This window comes from Talpa europaea (assembly GCF_964194135.1).
Source record: "Talpa europaea genome assembly, chromosome: 8".
In the NCBI taxonomy this organism is placed as follows: domain Eukaryota; kingdom Metazoa; phylum Chordata; class Mammalia; order Eulipotyphla; family Talpidae; genus Talpa; species Talpa europaea.
In genome coordinates this window covers 40,837,936-40,854,364 of record NC_140075.1, presented here as the reverse complement: position 1 = coordinate 40,854,364, position 16,429 = coordinate 40,837,936, and the positions used below count along the sequence as shown (strand labels likewise).

The 16,429-nt window shown below is 37.2% G+C and overlaps 1 protein-coding gene across 1 annotated transcript in view; it reads left to right on the top strand.

Moving 5' to 3' along the window:
- MYO5A (myosin VA) overlaps positions 1 to 16,429 on the top strand; it is a gene marked incomplete at both ends in the record, with an annotated part of 163,295 nt that overhangs the window by 98,974 nt on the left and 47,892 nt on the right. Inside the window, 8 exons of the mRNA XM_084240160.1 lie at positions 558 to 655; positions 2,647 to 2,733; positions 2,822 to 2,930; positions 5,689 to 5,900; positions 7,130 to 7,286; positions 10,467 to 10,706; positions 11,674 to 11,922; positions 14,509 to 14,602. Coding sequence (XP_084096286.1) covers positions 558 to 655; positions 2,647 to 2,733; positions 2,822 to 2,930; positions 5,689 to 5,900; positions 7,130 to 7,286; positions 10,467 to 10,706; positions 11,674 to 11,922; positions 14,509 to 14,602 — 1,246 coding nt within the window. The remainder of the gene's footprint in view (positions 1 to 557; positions 656 to 2,646; positions 2,734 to 2,821; positions 2,931 to 5,688; positions 5,901 to 7,129; positions 7,287 to 10,466; positions 10,707 to 11,673; positions 11,923 to 14,508; positions 14,603 to 16,429) is intronic.

Below are 16,429 nucleotides of genomic sequence, written 5' to 3'. Positions count from 1 at the left end.
TCACAACAGAAAGCTACAGAAGCCTTATATTAAAAGGGGGTAGGAAGAGTGAACTAGAAAGTAAACTATGGACTTTGGGTGATTTTAATGTTCAAGATAGGTTCATCAGTTGTAAAAAATGTACCATTCTGGTGGAGGATGTTGACTGTGGGGGAGGCTGTAGCTATGTGGAGGCAAGGGGTGTGTATGGGAAGCCTCTGTACCTCCTGTTCAATTTTGCTGTGAACTTAAAATATGCTCTAAGAAAATAAAGTCTGTAAATCAGTGTTACCTCAATAAACATAATTTTAAAAAAGAAAAGGAAGTCTATTTTAAGAGGGGGCGTGGGTGGAGAGTGACTGTGTTTAATAGAGTAAGCATGTAAATAATAGAATTTAAGCAAATTTTAACCAAAAGCCCTAGACCTCTTGTTCAGTAGCAACTTGCCTTCTATGGTGGGCCAAGTTCATGGGTGGCAGTCATATCCACTAATGTCATTGGAATAAAATTCTAAATTATTTTACATCATCTTTGATTTTGATAAACGTGATGCCCCCTTTTGCTCTTTTTTCATGCAGTTTCGAAACTCCCTTCACCTGCTTATGGAGACACTCAATGCCACCACCCCTCACTATGTGCGCTGTATTAAGCCAAATGACTTCAAATTCCCATTCACGTAAGAATGTCTCTACTTCTGAATTGAAGAATGTTCATATAATTTCATAAGGATTGCCAAGCCAACAGAAGAAAAAAAATGTTTGGGTAGATCTTGATGTCTTAAAGAGGGAAATTACTAGTTAATAGAATTTTTTCAGTTTTTCTTCCATTTTCAGAATGTGAGAACAAATTAGTAGTTGGTCTTCCAGAGATTTTAAAAGTTGAGGTCAAGAAAGCATTCCTAGTTCTATTTTGAATTTATTTCAGTTCAATACCTTTCTGAACTTGTAAATATCTGGACATTACTTAAAACCAGAACTGACTGGGATAAAGCTGCTTTGGTGAAGATTCAGTTATCTAGTTATCCCTGTTACTTTTCAACTATTAAAAATATCAGAGAATGTCTGCTTTAACAATATTTCATCCTACATCATGATGAGGGAATACCATGATGAGGGAATAGTGAATCATTCAGGAATGTTTTTTGTTTTTTTCCTTCAAAACAGAAATACTTCTTTAATATTAACAGTAATTCATGCACATTTTAAAAACAATTTTCAGGAAATATAAAATAGCATAAAAATAAATGAAAAAGCACTCATATCCAGAGACATAAATGGTGTTAAATGTCATAGATGCTTCTGGACCAACCAACATCCCTTCCTTGCTCCACATAAGTGTGTGTGTGAGAGAGAGAGAAAGAAAATGAGAGCAAATGAAAGAAAGAGACATTAATAAAAAGGAGAGAATGAAAAAGATACCAGTAAAAAGGGGAAACTCACACTGCAATTGCCTATTTATATCTGTTTCTAACTTAATAAATTGTGATTGTTTTCCATATTAGTAAATAAAATTTTACTTCATTTTCATGGCTACATATCATCCCATTATATAGGTATGCCAAAATTTTTTGAATTATTCCCTAATAAGAGTCATTTAGGTTATTGTAACAGTGCTAATATAAACATCTTTTGTCAGACATTTTTTGTATATTGCTTATCTCCTTAAGATAATATATTTCTAGAGGCATAATTTATAGGTAAAAGACTGGGCACATTTATCATAGCTTGTAATAACTACCACTATCACTCCACAGTGTACGAGTACCAATTATGATCCCTTTCCCTGTACCCCAGCCAATCCTGCCATCTGGTGAGTCTGCCTTAGACTGCAGGACAGTTCTGACAGACTGTTATAGCCTTCTCCTTACCATAAAGCCCTTTCTGGAAGAAGTGGGAAGCAGAAAGAAGCTGCCTTGCCCTGGGCCGCTTTCCTGAACAACCCTAGGTGTCATTACCTTCCATCACCCAGCCACACCTCCCACTCCAACCCAACACTTATGAAGTATAGCAGAAGGTTAGCTAGATCAGCAGGGCTTACCTGGGGGAGAAAGAAGAGTGTTCACCTGGTGAGAGGCAACCCTTGCTACTTCCTCTTTTAGTTTCAATTGAATGTTAAGATGTCATTTGTTTAGAATAAAATAAAAAGTATAATAGAAAATACGTTTCATTGATGTAGACACTATAAGGGCTTAGTATTTGCACACTGAATTGAATAGTTTATACTAGCACATTTTTAAAAATAAATAACTGAATGGGGCATATTTAATTTGTCTTTCTCATTAGAGAAATCTCCAGAGCTGGCCCATCTTTATGCAGGGTCACTATGTATGGTCCACTCACGAGTAACAAGATGGGCTAATCAGGCCAAGGCTAGTATGAACAAAGTACAGAGGAGTTCTGGGTTTTTAAAAAATACATGCTCAATGATATTTCTTATGAGTTGGAGTATGAACCAAAGATAATATTTACAGCTCTGAATTTTTATTGCTAATTTTCTCCTCCCCATGGAATTTTCCATTCTGATTACTGCTCCAACTTTTGAATGCATTTTTTCCCTAATTTATCCATTTGGCTCTTACAAAGGAATTTAATTTCTGAACCAAGGACAGTAATTTGTGGCTACGTCAGGGTTCCTTGTGTATTAATGGTTTTCATGTCTTACATGTAGCTTTGATGAGAAGAGGGCAGTACAGCAGCTGAGAGCATGTGGTGTCCTGGAAACCATCCGAATCAGTGCAGCAGGTTTCCCCTCCCGGTGAGCCTGGAATTTTATAAGTACAGGGGATCCTTATGGGAGATAGTCCTACTTCTTTAAATAAGTTGCCATGAATTTCTTTTTATAGGTGGACTTACCAAGAATTTTTCAGCCGCTACCGTGTCCTAATGAAGCAAAAAGATGTGCTAAGTGACAGAAAGCAAACATGCAAGAATGTACTAGAGAAACTGATAGTGGTAAGAAAAAATTTTCACTTACCTTCACCTGAATAGATATTGGCCAAAGGCTTTGTGATTGTGACTTTTGAAAACCCTGGAAGCATCAGATACTGCTAACCCTGACTATTGGGGTCAAGGATAGTGGGCACACTGATTTGGAGGTGCCCCAACCTCCAAGTCAGTGTGCAATAAATTCTAGGACAAGTGAGGGTGATGGTCCACTATCACATAACAGAGAGTAAGACACGTTCTTGAGACACATTCTTTTTAGAATTTGAGCATCATCAAATGATCATTATCAAAATTTGCCTAGTGATTAAGAAAACAAGTCTTGTCCTTCAGATAACCTAGTCTGTCTTGGACATTAATGCATTTCAAGATAAGTAAATATTTTAAAGATAAGTATAATACACTTCAGTGTCTGTCAAATGCTGAATGAGTGAGATAAGAAATTAGAGGATACAAAGTCACATCCACTATAGGAAGGCAGGACACTTTGGTGGAAGATATGTGTTCTCAGGTAGGCTCTGAATAATTGTTAAGATTGTTTAAAAGTGGGAGAATAGGGCCTCCCCGGTGGCGCAGCGGTTGAGTGCTGGGTTGCGAAGCTGCCCGCAGCCTCTGCAGCGCCGGTTCGATCCCCGGCTGCTCCCCGGCCACCGGAGGAGGGTCCCACATGGCGCGCAGACCTCTCCTGCCGCCCGCTGCTCCCCTCAGCAGTGTACTTCGGTCCTTCTGCCTGCTCTGCTCCCCGCTCTGGCTCTGGTGAATTCTCTCACCCTCCCGCGCTTCTGACTGTACCCAGTGCTTGCATAAATAAATAAATAAATAAATAAATAAATAAATAAATAAATAAATAAATAAATCTTAAAAAAAAAAACAACTTTAAAAAAAAAGTGGGAGAATATTCTAATAGTAAACAAAGTATGAAGAAGTAGCAAGTCATAACTTGCTCAGAAAACAATAAAATAGTTTTTTTTTTTTTCCAGTTGGAAAATGGTTAGGAAAGGTGGGTCCGTGTTGTGGAATGTCTTGTATGCCAAGCTAAGGAATTCTCAAATGCATCAGAGTCACTTGGAAGGCTTGTTGAAACAGATTGCGGGACCCCCACCTCCGAAGTTTCTGATTCAGTAAACCTGGGGTGGCCTCAATAGTTTGCATTTCTAAGAAGTTGCCTGGTGAATACTGATTCTGCTCTGAGAACTACACTTTGAGAACCACTCATCTAGGCCATTGAGAATTTATGCTTCATGATAGGTTTTTTATAATTATAGTTAATAACTAAATGTAACATCTCTGATAACTTTTTTTTTAAGCACTAAGTCCACTTTCTTTGTAATACATGAAAGCATCTTGTGCCTTTTCAGTTTGACTCAACTCTTTTCTAAGCTGGGTTCAGATTTTTAAGATTTATTTTTGCATACATGAACTGGGGTGTAGGCCAGAAGTACAGGAGTGTGGAAGGTGAGAGGATTCACCAGGGACAGAATGGGGAGTAGAACAGGCAGATCTACTGAAATACACTGGTAAGGGGAGCAGCGGGAGAGACAGGAGAGATGTGGGTGAGACAGGAAAGATCTGCTACACAATATGTGGGGTAGCTCTCTGGCTAGGGATCAAACTCAGGCCCCAAGGGTGATAGCATGATAGTGCTGAGACTTCACCCCTCTGCCACCAGGGACAGTCCTGGGTTCAGACGTTAACAAAGCAGAAAGTGAGGACATTTCTGTTGATGGGCTGCTTACCTGGACCACTCCAGGCCTGGTTCACAGTTTTCTAGGACATTTTGACAGAAGTAGCTACAGGATAGAAGAGTGCAGCTTTGATGTGGGGTTGAGTGGGGAGAACTTAGATGAGTCAGTTAGAAGGGAGAATGGAAAAGGAACCACTTTCTTGCTCTTTTCATATCTTCAGCTCGGTTTCATATGTAAATTTATTGATTTAAATAGAAATAATTTTAGATTTTTAAAAATGTATTTGGAAATTTCTGATCTTCTGCTATTGTGTACAAGAGATACGTGCGTACAGTGAAAAGTTATTTTCTCTGTTTTCAGGTAGAATTTCAAATCAGTGAATGCTTTCAGATAAAGTGAATCACAATGTAATAGACCAGAAATAGCATGCATGCTGTGTTTATTGTTGAAGTCTGACTAGAGTTAAAAAAAAGAAAAATCAATGAACAATATAAATGATATAAAAAGAGTGGTGAAATTTGTGGAAGGATTTTAAACATTCGTTTATTTCCAGATACTTTTGGTAAAGCCAAGAAATAACTATTGAGAAACTTAACTCATGAATATGCAAGGTTTTGTTTTGTTTTTTAATTTTTATTTTCTCTGTGTTACTTCCTGTGTTATTCTTCATACCGGTGTTTTTATTCCTTCAGCTTCTCATGGAATATACAGCCTGATGTAATCCTTGCAGCCTGGGTCAGTCAGAGGGAGTCAGCATCTCCATTTCATTGAGATATTTAAAATACAAACAAATAACTAGAGCTGCCTGTAACCCACAACCAAGGTTTTGGCCTCAGATAATAATTCCAGGTAGAATAATTCTGGAAAATAACATCTAAACTGCAGTTTTCCTTAAAATCCCTTCTACTTGCTCAGTTTGCATAGGATCAAAAATCTGACTCCATTAGTTAATTGTGATGTAGCCCAAGTTGTAGCTAATAGAGTCTCTCTGATTCTGCTTTTAGGCATATTTTTTCTATTTTAAAATTTCATTTACATGGTCATCATTTCTACTCTGAATATACAATTTCTTCCAAATATAGGACAAAGACAAATACCAATTTGGTAAGACAAAGATATTCTTCCGTGCCGGTCAAGTGGCCTATCTGGAAAAATTGAGGGCAGACAAACTTAGGGCTGCCTGTATCCGGATCCAGAAGACGATCCGAGGGTGGCTGTTGCGGAAGAAGTACCTGCGCATGCGGAAGGCGGCCATCACCGTGCAGAGATTTGTGCGAGGCTACCAGGCCCGATGGTGAGTCTCCGCCCAGCCTCACTCTGTCTCACTGGCATGCAAGATTAGCGGGCTCGTCTGATTTATCGTCCAGCCCCGGAAAGTTTTGAATGGTCATCTCACTCAAGGCAACACCTCACCTGTTAGTTTTAAGGAGTAACAGATTAATTCAGAAGACAATTAGATTAAGATTTCACTTACCCTTATGAATGCTTAAAATTTATCTTCACAAACATGAATTTCTGCCTACTCAGTGTCTTCAATATTTTTTATTTTGTTTAACTTAAAAATTTATTTTTATTTATGCATGCAAGAACTGGGGTACAGGCCAGAGGGGCGGGGGTGTGAGAGGATTCACCAGAGACAGAGTGGGGAGCAGAACAGGCGGATATGGTGAAATACACTGCTGAGGGGAGCAGGGGCGAGGCAGGTGAGGTTGCTGTGCCATGTGGGTCATCTCCTTGGCAGGGGTTGGAACTCATGCCACAGTGGCTGGGGATAGTTTAATGGCGCTGGGATTTTAATCCCTGTACCACCAGGGAGGCCCTGTTTTGTATACTTTTGGGTGGACTTATGTCATCTGTAAATTAAAATTGTCATAAGGCTGACTCCACTAATAAAGAATCCACTGAGGAATTTTCAGAAACAATTAAGTAAGAAGGTGCAGAAGGGAACTATACTTCTATGTGATTATATTGTACTGTTGGAAAAGTCAGGACATATTTTTTCTTTGAAAAACAGTAATAATGCATCATGACTTTTCTGACAACCCAATATATTAGGATAATTTTAATTTGGAAATATCAGAGGAAATGAATTAATGACAAAAATCTTACACCCAAATAGAAAGATTAGTAGTGCACATTTTTGATATATATCTAAATCTATTGGATTAGTCAGTATAGGGTTATTGTATAAGCTGGTCTGCTGTGTAAAGGAGGTGTCACCTGGTATAACGAGCACTGTTCTAGAAAGAATGAACTTTTATGAGCTTCACTTTGTTGTAAAATTGGATAATGTGGACTATCAAGACTTAAGATTCGAATGAGATAGTGAATTCAAAAATATTTTGTGGAAACTATAATACATTGTTATACAAATATAAGAAATTGATTTAACGTGTATGTTATTAGCTTAGTTTAATAGATTCCATAGAGATAATACTTACTAGGCCAAAGATATTGGTGCTTTGTCTCTGCAAAATGAGTTTTTGTGATTACTGACAGTGCACCACTCTTTTCTTTGACCAGCTATGCTAAGTTCCTGCGCAGAACCAAGGCAGCGACCATCATCCAGAAATACTGGCGCATGTATGTAGTTCGCAGGAGGTACAAGATTAAAAGAGCTGCCACTATTGTTCTTCAGTCTCATTTGCGAGGCTACTTGTCCAGAAATAGGTATCGCAAGGTGAGGCATTATTTTCAATTTTGCTTATTTATTCCATTAACATTAATCAAAGTCCACATCTTCACAAATCACTACTCTTACGGACCTAAGAGCCTTATGGAGACGAGGCATATTTTTCTTAAACAAGACTATGGAATAAGAAAATTTACCTCTATTTATTCCCACCTTATCTATGTCATTTGAAAAAAATGAGTGTACTAATTTCCTGTGCTGTAATAAATTATCACCAACTTGGTGGCTTAAGACAACAGAAATAGATTCTTTCACAGGTTTGGAGGGTAATAGTCCCAGATCATTAATGCCGAGACAAATTCAAGGTGTCAGCAGTGCTGTACTCCCTCTAGAACTCTCCGGGAGAACGTATTCCTCAGCTCTTCCACCTTCTGATGGCTGTTCCTTGTGTTTGTGTTCACATAATGCCAGTCTCTGCATTCATCTTCAGTGTCTTCTCCCCTGTGTGTCTAAATTCTCTTCTTTTGTCTCCTTATGAGAAGGAGCCAGAAAGAGACTTCTGATAAATTTAAGGCCTACTTGGATAATCCAGGATAAGCTGTCCATCTCTAGGTCGCTAATTTAATCACATCTGCAAAGATCCTTTTCCAAATAAGGCAACATTTACAAATTCTACAATTTAGGACTTGCTTTCTTTGGGAGAGCTTTATTCAGCAGACTATGGTGAGCTTTGACTAGCTCACCATATATAACATATATAACATTTTTATTCCAAAAATGAGCCATGCTTGGAAGAATTTACCATGTTGAAGAAAATAAATTATTACATTAATGTGTTTTAAATTGTATTGACTAGAATAAGAAGTTTTTGGCAAATAATCTATACCTAGTAATAATCAACATGACTCTAGATAATGTGTTATCAGATTAATATTAATCATCACCTTTGGCAATATATGAACCAGTTATGAAAGGCATTAATCTCTTTTTTGGCAAGGTATTGAATCTGTCCTTTAGGATATATTCAATTAAGCCAGAAATACAGTCCAGATCTTAGAGCTCCGTGGGCATCACTGTTAGAAAGAGTATCAATAGGGTCATTTGAGGCACATGTGTCTCATTACAGACAATACATGGGTGTAACCTATTCATGTATTTATTTTACTTTCTCATTTTGAAGTAATTACAGTGAATAAAGAAAAATGGGAAGCTAATGAGGCTTGAATAAGTAAATTTAATAGTTGTGTTTTGATGAAAATTTGAAGCAGCTACTCTTTCTTTCTGTCCATGCCTGCTTTATAGTATGGTGTGCTTTCTTTATGAGTACAAATTTTCAGAGGAGGAACAATCCTTATTAAACTTGACCTTTTAGATATACCAAACTGTTTATCCTCTTGTTTCCTTTTACTCTCCTCAGGAACATCTGAAGTGAGTTTTGAAACCTTTGGTTTAGCAGTAGCAGTCTCTGGCCAGCTCAGCTCCCAATGGTACTGGGCAAAGTAGAAGTGGCCAGTTAGAGGCTAACTCCCATATACGCCAGCAGTATGCCACTAGTCCTTATTCTCGCTGTGTTTCATGTTGAAGTTTCCCCGTCATGGAATGGGGTTCTTATAGGGAGAATAGGTGTTATTTAATTTCTCTTACTGATAGAAATGAAAATGAAAATGGAAGCTCTAATTATGTAGTCTATATTTCATTGAAATTACAGAAATGGACCAATATTTGAAGTTTCCTTGGAGAAAAGGAAAATAGCAGTAGTATTACCTCTGCATACTTTTTGAGTTTGAAATCAAAACATCCAAGTTGCCATCACTGAGTCTTATCCAGTCGGTGACTAGCTATCTGGATAACATAGTCTTCTGAGGGACTGTGATGTTCAGTGAGAGCTCAGGATGCCCATTCTGTCTGCAGCAGGATACACCATGTGTACCCTTAGTGAAAATTGAAGGCTGCCATAACATAGAAAACTACCAAAGGAGGGGAGCCTTGAATTGCCTGAAGCTACTAATTCAGGTCTCCTGCACACCTATGCTTTTTTTATATTTGATTGTTTAAAACTTTAATCACTTATTTCTTAAATATATCCTCTAGAGTGACACTCTTTTTTTCTCCTCGGATATGTCACTCCAAAATAGGAATGCAACCTAAATATAGTTCTTTTAATGATCTTATTAAGCTGCTATTTGAATAATGGTTTCACAAATTTTTACATTTTAAATGACTGATAAGAGATGCATTGTGTTTGTTTATAATTATCACTAACAAGTACTTAATCAAGTACAAGTACATACATTTAAACAACATTTATGTCATATCGGGCTATTTCTTAAAATCAAAAACTTAAGAAGGCTTCAACCTTTTTGAATTGAATTTTCTAATCTTTCTTAAAAATTCAAGAATTTCTTTTCCATCATTCCTGGGAAATGTTTATATAATCTCTGCTTGATTATCTTAAGTGACAAATACAACTCATAAGGCAAACTTTTGTTACAAGTTTAAGGGACCATCTGGATTAAAAAAAAAAGAAAATAGAACATAAAATCAAAATTAAGGTCCATCTACTTGATTTTACTTTCAGCTTTCCTTTTGAAGCCCATTCTACCTTCCTTTGAATCGCCTCAGTGATTCAAAGAAATGGAAATTGTCCAGTAGGCTGGTATTTCTGAAATGTGACAATCAAAAGTATACATATTTTTTGTTTCTGGGAGGAGAATCAATAAATCAGGAATAAACTTTGCAACTAGCCATACCCCATGTCCTCAAGCACAGACCTATTGCAAACTGAAATATTCATAGTAAGGGTGGTGAGTAAGTCTTTTAGTTTTATAGCATATTAACGTAATGATTTACAGAGTGCCTGTTCTGTTCACTTTATGGAGAATCATCTGTTACTAAAAAAATTATATACCAGTAAGAACTTAGCACACTTTTCCTTTTTCTTTAGAGTTGCTTTCTTTTTGATAACCTGATGCCTTTTATTTACGTAATGTGAATATGACATGTTTTCATGTTTTTCAAATCAGCTTTTCATGCCTACTTTTCAAATCATTTTGTTTATCTATATATTTGTGATATGTATAATCCACCCCATTGGTTCAGTCCCTTAGGTATAATGTATAGATTCCCATAGGTTGATGGAGTTGAACCTTGATGATGATATACATAGGTTGATGGAGTTGAACCTTGAGTTTAGTCCAGTGCCTAACATGTCCTTTACCTTTTCTGCAGATACTCCGTGAACACAAAGCCGTCATCATTCAGAAGTGGATCCGAGGATGGCTGGCTCGCACCCACTATAAGCGGTGCATGCATGCCATCATCTATCTTCAGTGCTGCTTCCGGCGGATGATGGCCAAGCGTGAGCTGAAGAAGCTCAAAATTGAGGCCCGCTCTGTGGAGCGCTACAAGAAACTCCACATTGGTATGGAGAACAAGATCATGCAACTGCAGCGCAAAGTCGATGAGCAGGTATATTTTAAACAGGAGCCCTGAGAGTGGAGCATGCCTGTAGAAACCCACCGGGATTGATTTCAACATTGTCTCCCCTAGACTTGACCTCTCAGTCTTAGCAAAAAAGTAAAATGATAATGACAACTCTGAGAATGGAAAAACTGAGAAGCTTGTAGGTACAATTATAAATGTAGGAACAAAGGTAGGAAATCATTTTTGAGAAAGCAGCCAGATTTACAAATGCTCCAAAACTTTATGACTGAAAGTCATATTATACTTTATTCTTTAAAAAGCTCCTATATCATTACTATTTGTTTTCATGTGGGAGAATGTTCTTTTTGCAAATGAGTTGTTTAGCATCGAAATGGAAGAAAAAAAGCAGGAAGATGTTCATGCTGCTGAGGAATCTACAGTCTATTTACAGAACTAAAAGTTTGATTTCTTAGAGATAATGACTAATTATGCACATGCAAATGTAAATAATTAAGACTATATAAATACTGAAGGCAAAGGAAAACAGAAGTCAAAATGAAAAAGGGTTCTTTAGAAAAGATCTCCTGAGAGGGCAAGGGGAGTTTTGAGGTAATAAATGTTAAGAAACTTGTGATTTTGAGGCCATGTTATGGCATCATCAGACTAAAACTTGACTTTTAGTAGCACATTGATCTATTTTCAAAAGCTATTTTAAGTTCTCCTATTTCTGGGGTAAAAATCAGCAAATTAATAATTTGCTGTTGTATCTCACCTTTTCACTATGAGAAAATCATATTTATGTTGCTTATAATTTAAAACAGAAATAATTGTGCCTCTTCTGTCTTTGTTACTAAGAGGGTGTTGGTTATGTTATTATCAATATTGTGGTTAGTATTTTGGTGAGATGTTACATCAGTGCTGTAATAACAGCATAAACATGATGAATAAGTGCAGTTTTTTTTCACTAAATATATTTGATAATGTGTATATTTACTTATGTGTGTGCTTAAAGAACAAGGACTATAAATGCCTCATGGAGAAACTGACCAATCTGGAAGGAATATACAACTCTGAAACTGAGAAACTACGAAGTGACTTAGAACGCCTTCAGCTAAGTGAGGAGGAAGCTAAGGTTGCCACTGGACGGGTTCTCAGTCTTCAGGAAGAAATAGCCAAGCTTCGAAAAGATCTGGAACAAACGCGGTCAGAGAAAAAGTCCATTGAGGAACGTGCAGATAAATATAAACAAGAAACCGAGGAGGTAGGAACTATTGTTCATATCACAAGGGAAATGTGTTGTCTTGACCTGGCCCATGTGACTCAATTTTGGCTAAACTGAAGGTGGAGTACAAAATTCAATTGGTTCATTTTTAGTGTCTCCCAAACATGTTATTTGATGATTTGCTTTTCATAGGGATGGCTGTAGGCACTAACATACTAATTCTTTTGGATGAGTATGTCTTTTAGTAGTACCTTTTGAGTCTATAAAAAACAGAGGCTAAACAGTATTTTAAAAAAAGCTAAGGTCAGGTACGTACTACACACTTATTTAATTGCATTGTTCTGGATAAAGTCTAAGCTCCTTTTTTTGAGTAGAATTAATGTGATTACGAAGCAAATCAAATAATCATATGTTGATAGGTGATAGTAGGGATCTTATGGAAATCTGCAGTAAGGCTAGATTCAAACATTCAAGCAGAAGTTCAAAGTCAGCACAGTAGTAACAGCCAGGAGTTTCTGTGCAGATGAAACCAAGTGTGTCTGAAGGTTGATCAGAGCTTTCGTACTACACATTTACATTAATGTTTATAAGACCTTTATTAAGTACAGAAAACATTAAGGTCTCAAGCTTGAAAGAGATGTATTTTTAAATGTTTATAAAAGTACTCCAATGTAAGAATTGCTTTTCAGAGATTCTGTTGGATTATCAACTTTAAATGAAAATGGCTGCCTCTTTTGGCTATAACTGCTGGCAAGAATATGAGTCAGCTTTTTATGTACAAACTTCCAAATGTTAACTTCTGTACAGTGAGGATCTCAGAAGGAGCTTAGATGCAGTTTAGGTAGGATAGAGTAGTTGATAAAATTGTAGTTCTTCCATGGTATTCAGGGTTCTGATAAAATTATTCCTTCTATATCTCCTGCAGATCTGGACTCATTCTATGGAAACAACAGTGCCATAATATATGTTATTTTTACATGGCAAGCTATTCCGCCAAAATTCAGTAATACATTCGTAGGGTACTCAGGGCTTAAGTTTTTTTTGTTTTGTTTTGTTTTTTAATTTGCTGAGTCCATAGAAACTTTCCAGATTGCCCTGAATCTATACAGTATTTGAGTTTGGTAGGAGTATTCTTTTTCCCTCTTCAAAGTCAAGTTCATCATCACTTATCTGATAAAATGGCACACACAAGCAGGTTCAGATTTCTTCTTTTCATGATCTTCTCTTTTTCATAGGGGTGGCTATAGGTACTACTATTAATTCTTTTGGATGGAGTGTAGTGGTAAGGAAAAAATAAAAACATTGCATTGTAATGGTTAGGAAAAAGAATCAACAGCCTGATGAAGGAACCCAGAAGATACACTGAAACTGTGATATTTCCCCAGAAGCGTGTATATCACAATCTCCTGGAGTGTTTTAAAAAAGCTATATGCCTATAGTTTGGGAGTGCAGATTAGGCACACTGATTTTGTAAAAGCTACACAGGTGACTGGTTGCATATCCCTTACAAAGACCAGTTTTCTCAAAAGCACATACAAAAAAACTTGGGCCTTTGTACTAAAGAGTGAATGTTAAGGTCCTCTCAGTACAGGGTGAGGTGACTGGACCATTGGAAGGAACGCCTTCTAGACTCACTTCTGCTATGGTGGAGTACTGTAATCAAGCGTGCTGGGTCTCCAGGGATCCTTTGTCACAGAGCCCTCTTTCTCTGTTTTTAAACTTCTGATACTTTTCTTTATAATTAAAACTGTCGCTTTTGAGTGCCTGATGCTTAGAGAAAGGAATTCACTTTTCACCCATAATAAGCACACATTTTATTCCAAAGATGAAATGAGTACATTATACACTTCACAAAGTTACCTTTGGTTTTGATATTTTTACTTCCTGGAAAATCTTATCCAACCAGGAAGTAGAAAGTTAAAGGTCAATGCTTTTTTTTTTTTTTTTTAAACTATAAATCACATAAAATTTACCACTTTAACCATTTTAAATGTACTGTCCTGTGACTGTTAAGTATATTCACACTGTTGTAAGGTTAGTGCTTGTTTAAACATGAAATAAAAAGAACTTTTGCAACCTTGCAAAAACCTTAAAAGGAGATGAAAGGAAAATTCTCTTCCTCAAATCTGATATTGGGGAGCTTCATAGGGTCTTCAGTGAATTTGCAGACAAAAAAGCCCTTTGTGTCTACCTGGCTCACCGGACACACATATGCTTTGTGTTAGGGTTTTGAGGTTGAGAAGGCATTATCATCGCTTCAAGAGCAAATGCTTACTAGGGCCTGGGTAGTTGCTGGAGGCTCAAGGTACAATGTAAAACAACAGCAATCATCTTCCTTCTCCAGGAATGTCTAGTTTATTCAGGGAGTAAAAGTAAATCATTTATAAAGGCTACAAAGAGGCATATACAGGGTCCTATAGTAGCTAACTAAAGAGTGTTTCCAGAAAGGCTCTGGAAGTGGGGAGTAATGCTTGAGTCAAGTTTGAAAGATGACTAGACAATAACCAGGTAATAAGATGAGGCACCAAGCTGTGAAAGAAGGAGTGATTATTGTGTGGTTTTATGCTTAGTATGGGGCTCCCTCTGTGTTGTGCAGCCATCTCAGCTTATTGTTTCTTTTCATAGCTGGTATCAAATCTGAAGGAAGAAAATACTTTGCTGAAGCAGGAGAAAGAGACCCTCAATCACCGCATTGTGGAGCAGGCCAAGGAGATGACAGGTAAGGCTCACATGGCCCGACCTCAGACCAAAGTTCAGTCAGTCACAGCTTTGCTTAGAGCAAAGTTTTTTAAAGTTGAGGCTGTCATCAGTGCATTTACATAGTTCTAAGAGACAAATACTCTAAATATTTTGACAAATTAGTTGGTGAACTGTAAATGTGGTCTCTTTAGATACAAATGTTTAGATAAGGTCATATGTAATTTTTAAAAAGCTTTATTTATCTGTATTTAAAGTTAGTAACTATGGCTTATAGGTTTCCTGTTAATTTAGGAATAATTCCTGAGTACTCCTGTGTATGTATGTAACTTTTATTTTTTCTAAACCAGTGAATATTATATTCCCAAGATCAACCACTTTTTGCCACCAAACTAAAACAAAACAAGACATACTTTAATTTATTGAATAGAGACCTAACTAGATGTGGACATTTATTCTATTTAGTATTTGTGGGATGGAATGCTGATAATTTACAGGGTGTCCACATCTACATAACATGGGATAAAAAGATATAGATTGAAACTAGAGTAATTGATGATGGAAACGGACCGAAAGAGATGGGGTGAGTGAAGATAGACATTATGAAAAGAATCAACGGCATGTTACAATTTTTTATTTGCTCTTCAAAAATGGAATAAAAATCTTCTAACGTTTTGAGATGAGGTATACAAACAATAATGCTGTGTGCTGTTAGTAATAAGGAATTTGAAAGAGAATTTACATGTGTATGAAGAAAATTAACAAATCAGTTGTTGGAGTGTTACGTTTTAGATTTCAGCTAGGGACTCAAGGTAGGAGTGTTCTGAAAATTAATCGAGATTAAAGATTAAGAGAACGAAATGAACCTAATATACCTGTTTAGGTGTCATGACGATGCAAGCCTGCTGCGCTTTCCCCTGCACTACACTACTACACCCTCCCTCCCAATTAGGGGAGATGGCAGAGAGGAAAGAGAAGATATCTGGAATTCAGCCTTTTGGGATGAAAATAGGGGATAAGATAAAGAAAAGTAGCCAGAAATAGCTGCAGATGTAGAAAATAGTCACTGAAGACATGGTACAAAGACTTCTGGGATACGGAATGTAATGGAAAGATTGAGAATGATCATAGTACTTTTAGGAAAATATAAAATGTATCTTGAAGCTAAATAATAAGAATAAAAAATAACAATGGATTTGTCTAGGTAAATTTAGTTTTCTTGTGCTTGATAGTCTTTTTTTTTTTTAAAGAGGCATGTATTTTTATTTATTTATGATTTATTTATTTGTTTGTTTGTTTGTTTTGTTTATACATGCACTGGGTACAGTCAGAAGGGCGGGAGGGTGAGAGAATTCACCAGAGCCAGAGCGGGGAGCAGAGCAGGCAGAAGGACCGAAGTACACTGCTGAGGGGAGCAGCGGGCGGCAGGAGAGGTCTGCACGCCATGTGGGACCCTCCTCCAGTGGCCGGGGAGCAGCCGGGGATCGAACCGGAGCTGCAGAGGTCGCGGGCAGCTTCGCAACCCAGCGCTCAACCTCTGCGCCACTGGGGAGGCCCTGTGCTTGATAGTCTTAGACAACTTATGCAAGCTGACAAAAATAAAAGACATTTTATAGAATGTTACAGGGAAAAGAAATTTTTTTTAATCTTTAAATTTATTTATTTATATATAGTTTACATCATTGATCATTTTTGTACATTATATATAACATATATAGAGAGAGAAAGAGAGATTAATTACTTGTTAGGCTGCTCTCCATCTCCAGATGATGTGCTAACCAAATGGCAAGAGAGGGCAAAGTGGGATGGGTGAATGGAAAGGTCAGGGTTCCCCAGCAGCACATAGGAA